Below are 16,055 nucleotides of genomic sequence, written 5' to 3' on the forward strand. Positions count from 1 at the left end.
CAGTTTATATTCTCTCCTGTTTTAGCCACTGAACTAATCATAGGAGACAGACTGTGCAGTCCGCACTACACATCTCACAAGAGTAAGATATCAGTCCCTCCCATGACCCTAGGGGGCGCTGTTCCCAACTGCTGCTTTGTTACTGCAATAATGGAGTCAGCACTGGCTGCAGAGCATTTGAAGAAGCTTCTTATATATGTGATTGTAGACGTCATTGTTGAAACAGAAAGCTCTGGCTGGTAGATAGGATTAGCATACTGGGCTGCTTTACCCATATGGGACAGCATAGTGTGCTTTTTTTTAAGGTGAACTTATACTTTAAGGCCGGGTTCACATATGTGCAAATTGGAATGCGAGTTTCTCCACATCCAATGCGCATGAATGTGACCGGCTCACACAGGTCTGATGAGCACAAGGTCTGCATTCCAAAAGGGTCCTGAGTGTATTTGGGCCTGATTCAGGTGCAAATTCAGGCAAAAACTCAGACCTAAATCATACCTGAACCAGTGAACAGAAATGCAGCAGACCCCATGCTGTGAACCACGGCCACACATATGAGAACCTGGCCCAATGGATGTACAAAATTGATCCAAGAAAGGTGAATGCATATTTAAATTTTAAACAGTCTTTGTTAAAATTACAACATTCATTAACACAATGGTTGCTGGATAGGTATTTTAAACGGAGATTAATGCAAACTAATATTCCTGACTTTAGCACAGTTGCAGCGCTTCCTTACCACCGCTGATTATTTCTCTTGTTGCCTGCGGATAGGTTGTAACACAGCGAGATGAATTGAGTCAGCTACTCCCTCTTGTGAGCTACGACGAATATAATAGCTCCATGATCAATGAGATCGCTCACATTGCGTCTCCTCTGCACTGCACAGTAATCAATGACTAACCCCAGCTTATTAAAGGCATTTTTTACAAAGCTCTCATCATATTTTAAAAAATGCAATCGGTGCCCTCCTACAGTTATGTAAGTTGTATCTAATAACCCAAACAGTATCAGCTGCCTTTGGGGCTTTAGTAGCTTTATGATCTTTTCCAGGTTCCTCATATATTCATCTTCATTTTTACTGATAACATCCAGTAGCAAAGCACTGAAAACGCAGTCAGCGAGCGGCAACACCATCGGGGAGATTATGTTTTCCTGTTCAAAGTTGCATTTCAAAACCTGCTTGATGCACGACTTTAGACGCATTTCTATGTCCTCATGTTGGTCCCTAAAAAACAAAATACGGGCATTACAGGGAGAGATTCCAGTATATTGCAACTATGTTTGTAATTAATGTAGCACAGTCTTCATAAAAGAAAGCCTGTCTATAAAATTATATGAAAGGTCCCTACTGCCCATAAGATTAGCGCTCTTCTCTGCTGAAAATACTCTGCACCACAGAAGGACTCTGCTATTCCTCTATCTAGATCTCTTTTCCTGAAATACTCTGCACTGCTGGAGGACTCTGCTCATTCCTCTATTTAACTCTTCTCCCCTTAAATACTCAACACTGCTGGAGGACCCTGCTCTTTCCTCTTATGCCGCATACACACGACCGGACTTTCCGTCAGAATTCCGACCAAACGGACTTGCCTACACACGATCACACCAAAGTCCGTTCGTTTCAAACACGATGACATACGCCGAGACTAGAAAAGGAAGTTCAATAGCTAGTAGCCAATAGCTGCCCTTGCGTCGTATTTGGTCCGTTGGACCAGTATACAGATGAACAGTTTTCCTGATAGGAATTGATTCCGTTGGAAAGATTTAAAAAATATTCTATTTCTAGGTCCGTCAGAATTTTTGAATAAAAAAGTCAGATGAAGCCCACACACGATCAGAACATCCAATGAAATGATTCTGTCTGACCTTTTCTGCCGGAAAGTCCGCTCGTGTGTACGCGGCATAACTCTCCTCTCCTAAAAGACTCTACTGCTGGAGGACTCTGCTCTGCTGATCTTTTATTGAAAAGAATCAAGCAACACATTTTATAAAAGTAAAAAAAAAAAAAAACCATAGTACAATACTTCAACAGAAATCAAACAAATACACATCCATGTTCAGAATATATACAATATATATATATATATAGTCCACAAAAAAAAAAACTAAACTATAATTTATATATATAACTAACTAACTATAGTCCACTAAAAAAATATTTACATAAAGCAGCAGATGTGCATATTTATGCGTGTGTATTTATGCAGCCATTTTTAAAAAATGAATCATAAATGAAAAAATCTAAGGTGATAAGAGACAGACATCCACACCCCTGAAAGAGACTCCTGGCAGTCAGGGAGGCTTGAAACCCCTCCACGCCTTCAACCTAGCCCCCCGACCTTGTTTGTCTCTCTTAAGTACCCAAATCTTCCCCACCATATAATGTGGGCAAAATGTCATGCACCACCACCTGAACTGGAAGGATTTTATGCCCAGTGGTGACCTGAAACCTTGCGTTCCAGGTGAAATAACGGATTACTAGGCTAACTAAAAAAAATGTGTATCCAAACAAAAAACCCCACCAGTATTGAATGCTCCGTACACCCACTTAGCATAACCCAGCCTGGAGAGGAAAGGAACATAGAGGGCCCGCGATGCATAGTAGCCCATTATGCTTTACCTTTGCAGAGAAATAAAGAGGAAGTAAAACCCACCAGCGTTTATTTCCTCTTTAAAGGCTTTGTAAAACTGAGCCCTCAAGCCACCTGGTCCAGGTGACTTTTTGATGGCAAGCTGTTCAATTGCCCTTATCACCTCTTCAACTGTGCTCTTCTCTGTCAAATTCATCAATAGGACATCTTCACTGTTTAGACCTAGAGTAGAGACTAAAAAGCTTTCCATCTTGTCTCCGTCAAGCTCTTTCCTCCCAAGAAGATCAGCATAAAAGGACCTCATGACCTCCAGGATCCCAGACCTGGACTTTGTCAAGGAACCTTTACTACCCTTAAAGCCAATGACCATCTGAACAGCTACACCTTTTTTCCAGTTCTGGTAAGGGTCAGGCAAGTGGTACTTCCCATAGTCCCTCTCCAGAACCAAAGAGGCATGCCGTTCATATTGAAAAGAATATCCAGCTTCCAGCGCAAACATTGGTAAGTCATGTTTTTATCAAACTGTTTTCTTTTGGCTAGGCCACTGAAGAATCCAGTGATCCGCTTTTTGGTCAGCTCCCACCACTCAGCCTTGCTGCTACAAAAGTCCAAGATGGTCACCTGCACCTGAAAGAATTCTTCAAAGGATTGGCTAACATGTTCTTCCTCAAGGAGAGTAGTATTCAATCTCCAGGTGCCCTGAAGCATTCAAGACCACAGATAACATACAGTGATCAGAGAACTCCACTGCCTGTACCGCTGTGGGTGAGAAAGCAGAGGTCTCCTTAAAAACAAAACAAAAAAAAAAACCTATCTATCTTACTCTATTACCTCAATGAAAGGTGAACCCTGTGTCATCCGGGAGATGCTTAATGTTCACATCCACAAGACCAGCATCGCTAACTATACTATTTAAAAAAATGCTATCATATCCCAGCTTGTCCTTGAAGCCCTTCCTGTCCTTCGACCTAATCATAGTATTAAAATCACCTCCAAAGACTACTTGCTGGGATGTGAAAAGAAATGGCTTGATCCTTGTAAAGGGGCATTTCCTGTCCCACTTTGTGTGTGGCCCATAAACCTTAATCAGGCACAGGTCCTGCCCTCCCACAGGGGTTTCTAAGACCATACATCTCCAAATCTCCACCTTAATAACCTGCCTTACAGTTACCATGCCGGTTTTAAACAACAACGTCACAAGTGACCAGTAAGATGGACCATACCTCTGCTCTCTCTTGGCCATATAAATATCTGGCAAGGAGGTGAGCCTAGTCTCTTACAAAAACGGAGGGGGGACTGCCATTTGGGTTATTGGGTGGATTGCTTCTTAGCTCCCCTCTGCTGCTCATCACCAGAAGCCTCTCTCTTTCTTGAGGCTTCCTCCAACTCAATTTCAGAATCTGGACTTTGCTTCGAAGAAGCCCCAGATGAGGAAATATCTAACTTGGAGGCCCTAGAACAATTGGAGCTTCCCGTCCCTGTTTGGTCCTCACCGACTACTTCTTCTGCCTCACAACCTTCATTCTCTTCTCCAGGTACTGCAGGTCAGATTCAATGATGCTCTCGTCTCTTGCTTTTTCCTTTGAAGTCTTTACAAAAGACTTCTTTACAGAGGAAGAAGCAGCCCCCTTTTTGGTACTCTTTATCACTCCTGGTGGGGGGGCTTCCTTTAAGTCAGACTTAGGAGGGGAAGACTCATGAGGTATAACTGAATCAGAGGGCACAGATTTGGAAGTTTCTGACACAAGAGGAGCGGGTTCAGAAAGCTGGGGGGACACAGATTCAGACACAGAGAGAATACTTACAGACACAGGAGGGGTGGCCACAGGAACTGGAGAGGGGTCCTGAACAGGGCCAGGGGAGTCGATCACTGCAGAGGAGGATGGTAGACCAGGGGCCTCACCCTACAACCTGTCCAGCCTCAATAGGTCATCTATTACTTCCTTCTCCATATTGTGCTAGGCCTCAGGACATCAGCTGTAGGGGTGATTAAGGCACTGGCGCAGGTTGCACCTTATCATCTTGGTACAGTCTTTGGCTACATGACCCTGACACAATAAACATATCAAGGCTGAATAGGGGGAGCTAAAATGCCTCTTTTCTCCACAGCGGTGACACAGTTTTGGCTGACTAGTGTAGAAAATACTCATCCTATTATATATAGTCCCTCCCTATAAAAGCTGAGGAGGGCAGGTGATAGACAACATTGCCATCCCTGGCCATTCTGACCGTTACTGACCAACCCCCAGTCCAGATGCTATATTCATCAAGGATTTCATCGGGCTTTGTCAAAACCTCACCTTAATTCCTTGACCTCTAGGTCCCAAGCAGGAACGCTCACCATAGTGAAGATAATGGTTATCTTTTTCATGATGACCTTTGTGAAACAGCAGCCGTTGCCAGACCTTCTCATTCAGGGTTGTGACCTGCACTGAGCCTCATATCACTCCCAGAACAGGTCAAGACCCTTAGGCCTAGTGAAGTTAATAGTATATTCCTGGCTCCCAGCTACATGTATTAGGGCATAGAGGTCATTTGCCCCAAAACCTATCTCCAAAATCATGTCTACCAAAGCACGCCGTGCGGGAGGGATTGCACCACCTTCCCATTTAAGAATAACTACATTTTGCCTCAGACCCCCAGCAGAAGCCAGAGACTCAAGACCAAATTCTGGGGTACTTAGTGGGGGAAAACCCCGATTGACTGTAGCCCTGGTTTAGGGACATTACCAAGAGCACATCTTACCACCTGAGCAAATGTAGGCTTATCAATATCAAGGCCCCACACTGATGTAACAATGTATATTATCATTAACTGCTTGGACTGAGCTGGGACGATTGTCCATCACACCTGTTCTGGACACATTCATATTCTCATCAGGTATAGTCAGTTTCTGCTGCAATACCAGCTGTCTCCTGAAGCTGTGCTGTATAGTCTTCAGCAGCTTTGGGGTAAACAATTTTGGACTCAGCTACAGGAAGTTTAATAGGTTTGGCTGACGCTTGTAGTTCTTCTGCAGGAATGTCATTTTTTAAATGCAACTTTTGCTGCACTGCAACATCAGCAGGCACAGCATGGCTGCACACATAATTAACAGCCTGATTATCACTGGGCATACTGTCAGCATTAGTCATTGTTTTAAGACCCCTTTCAGACTAAGGGTATTTTGCAGGCCTGCAATCCGCCCTCAAACAGCTGCTCCATTGTCTCCAGTGTGAAAGCCCAAGGGCTTTCACACTGCAGCGGTACGCTGGCAGGGCGTCAGGAAAAGTCCTGCCCGCAGCTTCTTTGGAGTGGTGTTTACCGCTCATTCACCGCTGCTCCCCATAGAACTCAATTGGGCTATTGCGGCGCATTGCGGGCAGTTTTAACCGTTTCTCGGCCGCTAGCGGGGGTTAAAAGCGCCCTGCTAGTAGCCAAAATTTGCCGCAAATTCGATGGTAAAATGCCGCTAAAAATAGCGGCATTTAACCGCCGACGCTATGGGCGGCACAGTGTGAAAGTGGTCTAAATGGCACAAAAAAAACTTTTTATCCACTGCCTCAAGCCCTGACAGGTTTCCTTATCAGGCACATCATTAGTTATGATGATCACCGCTCCTTCACCGCTCCAAAGAAGCTGCTGGCAGGACTTAATTTGGCGCCCTGCCAGCACAGTGAATGGAGCTGCTTTTTTTTCAGGCGCTATGCAGGTGTTATTTTTAGCGCTGTAGCGACTGAAAAACACTCCAGTGTGAAAGGAGTCTAAAGCCTGGTACACACTATAAGTATTTTTATTTTTATTTTTTTCGTTTGATCTGGCAAGCTGAACAAAAAAAACCTGAGGAGCTTGGGGGAAGATCCTGTACTGAGGCTTGGTTCACACTAATGCTGCCTGCGGGTTCCGGTTTCAGGAATTATATGGATTCCCACAACCAAACCACCCTTCTCTTGCAAGATGTTTGGGGCTACCATTCATTCTGAATGGCACCCCCATGCAGGGCTGGATTAAAGTAGGGACTATTGGAGCTGCAGCTCCAGGCCCCTACCTTAATATAGGCCCAGCCACCCAAAAAGGACATGGAAAGCAATGGGTCAACGGGAAGAGATCTCTCCTGACGGGCCCTGCATTCCACATGCACCACCGGGGCAGGGCAGTGGGATTGATAATGGACACTGCATGAGCAGTCCTAACAGAAGCCTGGGGCATGCCAATGCAGGGCTCGTACAGAAGTCTGGGGCTTCCATAGTGTTAGGCCTGCGCGGCTGCACTCTTTCAGCTCAGAGTGCAAGCCAATGCACGGCCCTTACAGAAACTTGGCAAATCAAATGCCAGGCTTCCCTAGTGTTATGGCTGTGTGGCTGCGCACTTTTGAGTTTGGGCGCGTGCCAGCACAGGCTCTTGGAAAGCAGAAGGGTGCCCAGTAAAAGGCCCACCAAAATCCTCAGCACCAAGCACATGATGCTCTTAATCCGGCCCTGCCCCCATGCATCTCAGCCTGCAGCACGATCTCAGGTGCAAGAAGTGCACGGTCAATACCATGCGATTTTCCCTGCGGCCGAGTTTTTAAAAAGGTGCATGCACTTTTTTTGTGTGTTTCATGTGGCACAGCAGCCCATTCAAATGAATGGGCTGCCATGACCCAAGCAAACACGGAATGCATGACCTGCACTAGTGTGAACCGAGCCTAACAATCTGATGTTAGTACAGTGATCTTCCCTCTGAGCTATTGTGTTCTGACAGGGGGACATCCTCCCCCACATGTCAGAACACACCGGTCAGTGATCGGATGCCACTCAGCAAACCTTTTTCGGTCATGCCCCTTCAACTGAAGCCGGACTGACAAACGGGCCGAATATTCTCTGGTTTCTACCGAACCGGCCTACACACCTGATATTTGCCACGTGTGTATGGGATGCATTCACACTTGTGAATGCACCCTGGCAGCTAATATATGTGAGAACCCCAGCGGGGGTTTCTGCAATTAGCTGTGCGCAGCAACCCAATCGAAAAGCTTGTGTTCTCGTATGTAAATGAACCCTAACTCTCCTGAAATATTATAATAATGAATAGCCTTGGTTTGATTTAAAAAATAAAGCCTACAAGTGTGGAATCATTAAAAGACATGTCACCTTTTTCCTTCTAACCCCACAATAAAAGATGATGCATGCTTCCAATCATACGCTCCGGTGCGGTCATGTTGCCATCTGCTCACTTCCATGATACAGTGCTCATTGGATTTTAGTACAACCATTTCTTTGAAGAAGTTGGATGCAGAATAGAGATGGTGGACGTAAGAACCAAAGGAGATGTCAATCAAAAGATTACCCCTAATGTGACCTGCAGGGATAATGCAGAATCAGGTGTTATGTACATTGCAATCAAAATAATTCCATTCATCCGTTTGGGTGCACGAGGCTCTGGCATTTCATAGACAGAGGGCACAGGCACACCATCCAAACCTGCTGCCGGCTGCCTGTCAAACTCTATGAGAGTCTGACAGCTGCTGAATTTGGATGGGGCCAGGTGATACACCTAGTGGTATGTGCTTTTAGGGCAGTATGTACCAAGGACGAATGCCTGAAAAGCAAGTAGTCTGCATTCTGAGCATTCGTCCCTGGGCACACATTGATCTAAATGGAAGTACTGCTGAGTGCACCATCCAGCCCTACCCAGTTCTCAGAATTTGACAGATTACCAGCAGCCGGGCTGGATGGTGCACCTGTGCTCTCCCTGCCGGAGCCTCGTGCACTGGGAAAAAATATTCAGTGTGCATAGGGCATTAAAGTTAATCCGTCATGTAAAAAAGGCATGCCCAATTAACACTTGAATGTACGCACCCTAAAATGCCACACTTACCTTTTATAGGGCTCAGTTCACTAAGCTCTGGAAGTTATTTAATAAACATGTGCAATTTATTTTGTTCCAAATTAGTTTTTTTAACGAAGCGTAAACAAACAAATTTTTCATCAGTGCACATGTCTATTATTTAAAGTGTATTTAAAGACTAGCAATATACTTCTCACGTTTGCTTTTTTTTCGGTATTTTAAATATGCCAGTTTGTTCTATAGATGTTCTGTAATACCAACAAACTTCCGTTCCTACAGTGACGACACTGCTTGTCTATACATACAGACAGGAAGCGTGTTACTGGTAAGATAACCAGGTTAAAAAAGTAGCACCCTCCCAGACAGGCTACTAGGTTTGGTTAGGGAAATTTAGTTTTGTGGCTCTCCTGTAATCAGCAGAGAAGCATGTTATTGATTTGGTCTGTTCTGGGCTCTGCAGGCTGCAAGTTTGATTGCTTCCCCCTGTTTTCTGGAGACTTCCAGAGTATAGTGGGTGGGAGAATCAAATGAACAGCTTGAATGGTTATGCAACTGTAGCGCCGGCTCCTGATGAGCACACACTATATGTTTTGAAGATTTATATTCCTAAAACCACAGTTGGGTTTTAGGGCTAATTTTGCTAAACTTTGGTTTCAGTACCAGGCTGGCTGGATTGCACTGAGTTCTCCTGGGCTGCAGGTGTCGCTGTCACCGCAAGCAAGTGGTAGAATGCAGTCTAGTTGGGTGTATTGAGCAGTGGCGGCTGGTGAAGTTTTAGGATAGGGGGCGCAACACCACGCCCCCTCAGATTTGGACCCTCCCATTTCTCACAAGCCACACCCCTTATGGAATTAACATCATATACCAGGCTGCACATCATATACCAGGCTGCACATTATACACTGGGCTCTGCACATCATATACCAGGCTGCACATTATACACAGGGCTCTACTAAAGCAGGTGAATCATGTCTATCTTGTGTATAAACACATCAGGCACCTTTTCTGCAACCTGTAAATCACACATATCTGCATTCCGAAACCTGTAAATCACACATATCTGCATTCTGCAACCTGTAAATTGCCCATATCTGCATTCTGTAAATCGCATTCTGTAAATCGCACATATCTGCATTCTGTAAATTCGCATTCTATAAATCGCACATGTCTGCATTCTGTAAATTGCACATATCTGCAACCTGTAAATAACACATATCTGCATTCTGCAACCTGTAAATTTCCCATATCTGCATTCTGCAACATGTAAATCGCACATATCTGCATTCTGTAAGTCGCATTCTGTAAATCGCACATATCTGCATTCTGTAGATCACACATCTGCATTCTGTAAATTGCACATATCTACAACCTGTAAATTGCACATGTCTACAACATGCAAATCGTACATATCTACAACCTGTAAATCGCACAGATCTACAACATGCAAATCGCACATATCTACAACCTGTAAATTGCACATATCTACAGCCTGTAAATCTCACATATCTACAACCTGTAAATTGCACATATCTACAACCTGTAAATTGCACATATCTACAACCTGTAAGTTGCACATATCTACAACATGCAAATCACACATATCTACAAGCTGTAAATTGCACATATCTACAACCTGTAAATTGCACATATATACAACATGCAAATTGCACATATCTACAACCTGTAAATTGCACATATCTACAACCTGTAAATTGCACATATCTACAACATGCAAATTGCACATATCTACAACCTGTAAATCGCACATATCTACAACCTGTAAATCGCACATATCTACAACATGTAAATTGCACATATCTACAACATGTAAATCGCACATATCTACAACCTGTAAATTGCACATATCTACAACATGCAAATCGCACATATCTACAACCTGTAAATCTTGTTGGGGGGGGCAGGTATTGGGGTTAATGCTGCCGACCACCGATAATAACCCTTTTTTTTAAATCTTGTTTGGGGGGGTATGCTGCCAAACACCGATAATAACTTATTATCGGTGGTCGCAGCATACCCCCCCAAATAAGATTTAAAAAAAAAAGGGTTATTATCGGTGGTCGGCAGCATTAACCTCCATACCTGCCCCCCCCTAAACAAGATTTTAAAAAAAAGGTTAGTATCATTAAATTTGTGAGAATCCAGTTATGATGCCCAGCATCTCCGCATAGTGGAGGACGACGTCCTCCCCTCCCTCAGCCCTCCTCCTCCAGCAGCCGTGGCTATACTATACAGGACTGCGCCTGCCAATCTGCAGCGCTGCAATACTGTCAGTGGCTGCTAGAACCGCAATTGTCCTAACAACTTATAACATCACCTGTGCTCCCCGCCCTCATCAGCAAGTTCCTCCGCCTGGCTTTTGACCCATGCAGCATGCTCCTTCATCAAGGACTTATCCAGGTACATGTTTTTCTACTTTGTGAAGGCTCTTTCACAACTCTGGGGACACTCTGATGGGGGGGCTCTCTGATGGGGATACCTGCTCTCTGGTGGAAGGAATAGTCCCCCATAATTGGTGTCAGTGGGAGGAATCGTGCCCTATCAGCATCATTGGTATCAGTGGGAGGAATAGTGCCCCATCATTGGTGTCATAGGGAGGAATAGTGCCTCATCATTGGTGTCAGTGGGATTTGCATAATAATTTTGAACAGGGTGTATTTGTGTTAGAAATTCCCTGCGAGGGAAAGATCATCACCCATTGTGGTGATTATTCTGTTAGTCTGACAAGTTATTAACTTATTTTGTTTTTGTAAACTGGCACTTTACAATAAATATTGCACTGTGTTTTCTGTGAAATATATATGCATATGAACGTATCATTTATTGATTTTTGGTGGGGGGAGTGGATCTTGGGTGGGAGTTCTCACACTTTTTTCCCCAAGACTTGACCCCTGGTCTGGAGGATATTAGTTATGAGTAAAGGTTGCGAGCACTGAACTTTTTCTCTCTGGAGAAGAGACGCTTGAGAGGGGATATGATTTCAATTTATAAATACCATACTGGTGACTAGGGATGAGCTTCGTGTTCGAGTCGAACGTACGTTCGACTCGAACATTGGTCGTTCGGGCGTTCGGCGAATTCCGAACGTTTGGGCCGTTCGCGGCAAAATTCGTGTGGCCCACAATGCACTGCGATGGCGCAGTGCATTGCTGGCTCATGATTGGCCAAGCATGCACTGTGACCCCGCATGCTTGGCCAATCGCAGCGCCAGCAGCGAGGAGAGCCATGATTGGCCACGGGCGTCCTGCCTGTGGCCAATCATAGCTCAGGCTGTGTAGTGCACGCCCCACACTATATAAGGCCACCTTTGAGGCGGCCTCGTGTAGTGTGTTGGCATCTGAAGCAGTGGGTGTTCTGTGTACCTTCAACACAGTTACACACCAATCGTTTTTGGCTGATTTCCTATCTTGCTCTTGTGTAGTGGTTATTGTCTGTGCCCTGACCGCAGTATACACCACTATATTCACCTCACCTATATAGCTAGTGATCTATCTTTAATAATAGAGCTTGCAGTCAGTAGTGTTAGGAGATAGTGCGTGCTGTCTGCGTGCTCTGTACCCAGTACATACCTCTATAATCCACCTACATAGCTGTTCTCTATTTGGGCCCAATTGTCATCTGCAGGAGTTATTGGAAGTTGTGTGTGCTTCCAGCACAGCACAGTATACATCTGTATATACCCCTTTAACTCTGCTGTTTTCTGGTTATTGTCTGCGTGCCCTGACCGCAGTATACACTGTGATATTCACCTCACCTATATAGCTAGTGGTCCATCTTTAATAATAGAGCTTGCAGTCAGTAGTGTTAGGAGATAGTGCGTGCTGTCTGCGTGCTCTGTACCCAGTACATACCGCTATAATCCACCTACATAGCTGTTCTCTATTTGGGCCCAAATGTCATCTGCAGGAGTTATTGGAAGTTGTGTGTGCTTCCAGCACAGCACAGTATACATCTGTATATACCCCTTTATCTCTGCTGTTTTCTGGTTATTGTCTGCGTGCCCTGAACGCAGTATACACCGTGATATTCACCTCACCTATATAGCTAGTGGTCCATCTTTAATAATAGAGCTTGCAGTCAGTAGTGTCAGGAGATAGTGCGTGCTGTCTGCGTGCTCTGTACCCAGTACATACCGCTATAATCCACCTACATAGCTGTTCTCTATTTGGGCCCAAATGTCATCTGCAGGAGTTATTGGAAGTTGTGTGTGCTTCCAGCACAGCACAGTATACATCTGTATATACCCCTTTAACTCTGCTGTTCTATAAAAAAGGCATCTGCAGGAGTTAGTGGGTGTTGTGTGCCTCCAGCACAATATAAACTACCCAACTACTGTTTTACCCAACTCCCTTCAGGCCATTACCATGTCTGGAAGGCCAGCAAGGAGAGGCAGACAGGCGCGAGCCGATAAAAGAGGGCAAGCAGGCTCTGTGTCTAGAGACAACAGTGCTGGTCGTGGACGCGGTGCATTGTCATCAGCACGTGGCCATGGGACATGCTTGTCCTTCTTTTCTGCAGCTGGACATGTTGAACCGCAACATGCCAACGACTTGGTAGAGTGGATGACCAAGCCCTCTTCATCCTCCTCATCCTCTCTCACCCAGTCTCAGGGTAGTAGCAAAGCAGCTGCCAACACATCGTCTTCCCTCCTCTCAATGTCATCATCAGTGACTCCTTCCCTAGACCCACCACGTCCTCCTGAGGAGTCTCCTGAACTCTTTGAGCACAGTGTTGGGTACATGCTCCAGGAGGATGCCCAGTGTTTGGTGGGCTCTGATGATGACACTCAGCTAGAGGAAGGCAGTAGCGTGAGCGCAGAGAGAGGGGATGCTCAAGAAGGACAGCAATCTGGCAGTCATGTTCCACAAGCTGCAGCATACTGCCAGGTTTGCTACAGCGATGAAGAGGGAGGGGATGATGAGGGCACTGACTCCACGTGGGTGCCTGGAAGGAGGGAAGAGGAGGAGGAGGCACATGTCCAACGAGGCAGGATGCCCTCCGGGGGTCAGCTTAGGGGCAGCACACCAATTGAATCACACCGCAGCAGAGCTCCGCCTGCGCAGAACGCTTCCTCTGCGCGTTATTCTAAAAGTTCTTTGGTGTGGGCCTTTTTTGAGACGAGTGCATCAGATCGCACCGCTGCTATTTGCAACATATGTCTCAAGCGTATCTCACGTGGCCAAAACATCAGCCGCTTGGGCACCACATGCTTGACCAGACATATGTTGACCTGCCATGCAGCTCGTTGGCAAGCGTACCTCAAAGACCCACACCAAAGAACAAAGCGGACCTCTCCTTGATCCTCATCAGCTGGCATCTCCAACCCCACTAGACCTTCAGTCCTCTCTGAAACCTGCTCTGAGAGGAATGAAGGTGTAGAATTAGGTGTGTCACAGCCAAGTGCTTCCGGGAACTCTGCTAGTGGTACATCCACATCCGATTATAGCAGGCAAATGTCCCTGCCCCAGCTGCTGGACCGGCGGAAGAAGTTTACTCCCAGCCATCCACATGCCCAGCGGTTGAATGCTAGCTTGGCTAAATTGCTAGCACTTCAACTGCTGCCTTTTCAGTTGGTAGACTCGGCCCCCTTCCGTGAGTTTGTACAATGTGCAGCTCCTCAGTGGCAGGTCCCCAAACGCCACTTTTTCTCACGGAAGGCGATTCCAGCTCTCTACCGGCATGTGGAAGGCAATGTCCTTGCCTCGCTGGACAGGGCGGTCAGCGGTAAGGTGCATATTACTGCTGACTCATGGTCCAGCAGGCATGGACAGGGACGTTACCTGTCTTTCACGGCCCATTGGGTCACTCTTCTGGCTGCTGGGAAGGATGCAGGACAAGGTGCAGTAGTGTTGGAGGTTGTTCCGCCACCACGCCTCCAAAATGCTACTATTGGTTGTGACACACCTCTCTCTTCCACCCCCTCCTCTTCTTCTTCCTCCATGGCCTCTTCCAGTGCTCTGTCCTCAGAACCAGCGGTGCTCCGTAGGCGTTCCAGGGGCTACGCAAGTACGCAGGCAAAACAATGCCATGCCGTGCTTGCGCTGGTTTGTTTGGGGGACAGGAACCACACTGGGGCGGATGTTTTGTCAGCTCTGCAGGGGCAGGCCGAGAGGTGGTTGACGCCACGCCAGCTTAAGCCAGGAATGGTGGTTTGCGACAATGGCACCAACCTCCTCTCCGCCCTCCGACAGGGACAACTGACCCATGTGCCCTGTGTAGCTCACGTCCTTAACCTGGTGGTGCAGCGGTTCTTGGGCAGGTACCCCGGCTTACATGATGTCCTGAAGCAGGCCAGGAAAGTCTGTGTGCATTTCCGCCGATCATTTAATGCCTGTGCTCGGCTGGCTGAGCTCCAAAAGGAGTTGAACCTGCCCAAGAACCGCCTTATATGTGACATGCCCACCAGATGGAACTCAACATTGGCCATGCTGCAGTGGCTGCACACGCAGCAGAGGGCCATCAATGAGTACCTGTGCGACTACGGCACCAGGACAGGGTCAGGGGAGCTTGTTTTTTTCTCACCACGCCAGTGGGGCATGATCAGGGATGCATGCACTGTCCTGTCACCGTTTGAGGAGGCCACAAGGATGGTGAGCAGTGACAGTGCATGCATCAGTGACACTGTACCTCTTGTCCACCTCTTGGAGCATACGCACTTGAGGCAGAACAGAGGCAGGAAGAGGAGGACTTCCTTGCCTCTCAAGGCCCCCTTTATCCAGACAGTGTTCCTGCTGTGCCACCCATCACACAGGAAGAGGGTGAGGAGTAGGAAGAGGAGGAGGAGGATGATTGTGTCAGCATGGAGGTGGAGGCTGGCACTCAGCATCAGCATCAGCAGCAGCAGTCTTATAGGGATGATTTACAGTCCCAAGAAACACGTGGACTTGTACGTGGCTGGGAGGAGGTAGCTGCGGATCATGTTGTCCTTAGTGACCCAGAGGACTCCGGACCGAATGCCTCAGCTAACCTACGCTGCATGGCCTCCCTGATCCTGCAAAGCCTGCGGAAGGATCCTCGTATTCTTCGGATCAAGGAGAGGGACCATTACTGGCTGGCCACTCTCCTTGATCCACGGTACAAGGGTAAGGTTGCCGACCTTATCTTGCCATCGCAGAGGGAGCAGAGGATGAGACATCTCCGGGAGGCCTTGCAGAAAGCTCTGTGCAACGCGTTCCCAGAGACTGGGAGGTCACAAAATCCTGGTCCTGGACAACGTGTTGCTGAGGCATCAGTCAGAAGGAGCGGTGGAGAAGGTGGCCGTCTGACTGATGCTTTCAGACAATTTTTTAGTCCGCAGCCCCAAGGTATGATTGGTTCCAGCACCCATCGCCAGCGTCTAATTTACATGGTGCAGGAATACCTAGGGGCAAGGTCAGACTTGGACACCTTTCCCACTGAAAATCCTCTGGCTTACTGGGTCTTGAGGATGGATCACTGGCCAGAGCTTGCACAGTATGCAATTGAGCTACTGACCTGTCCTGCATCCAGCGTTCTTTCGGAACGCACCTTCAGTGCTGCTGGTGGCTTTGTTACCGATCACAGGGTGCGCCTGTCCACCGAATCAGTTGATCGACTGACCTTCATCAAGATGAATCAGTCTTGGATCACCCACAGCTACCAAGCACCTGAAGCTGA

General features: G+C 46.8%; 1 protein-coding gene across 1 annotated transcript in view; it reads right to left on the minus strand.

Annotated features, from left to right (window-relative positions):
- Positions 1 to 804: 804 nt before the first annotated feature.
- The window catches only part of LOC143932993 (nicotinamide N-methyltransferase-like), a 132,191-nt gene continuing 116,940 nt past the window's right edge, over positions 805 to 16,055 (minus strand). Inside the window, exons 3-4 of the mRNA XM_077455915.1 lie at positions 7,706 to 7,913; positions 805 to 1,228 (exon numbers count right to left, since the gene is read on the minus strand). Coding sequence (XP_077312041.1) covers positions 805 to 1,228; positions 7,706 to 7,913 — 632 coding nt within the window. The remainder of the gene's footprint in view (positions 1,229 to 7,705; positions 7,914 to 16,055) is intronic.

The sequence above is a fragment of the Lithobates pipiens genome, unplaced genomic scaffold, assembly GCF_037356315.1.
Source record: "Lithobates pipiens isolate NorthernLeopardFrog02 unplaced genomic scaffold, aLitPip1_a1.2 Scaffold_27, whole genome shotgun sequence".
In the NCBI taxonomy this organism is placed as follows: Eukaryota; Metazoa; Chordata; class Amphibia; order Anura; family Ranidae; genus Lithobates; species Lithobates pipiens.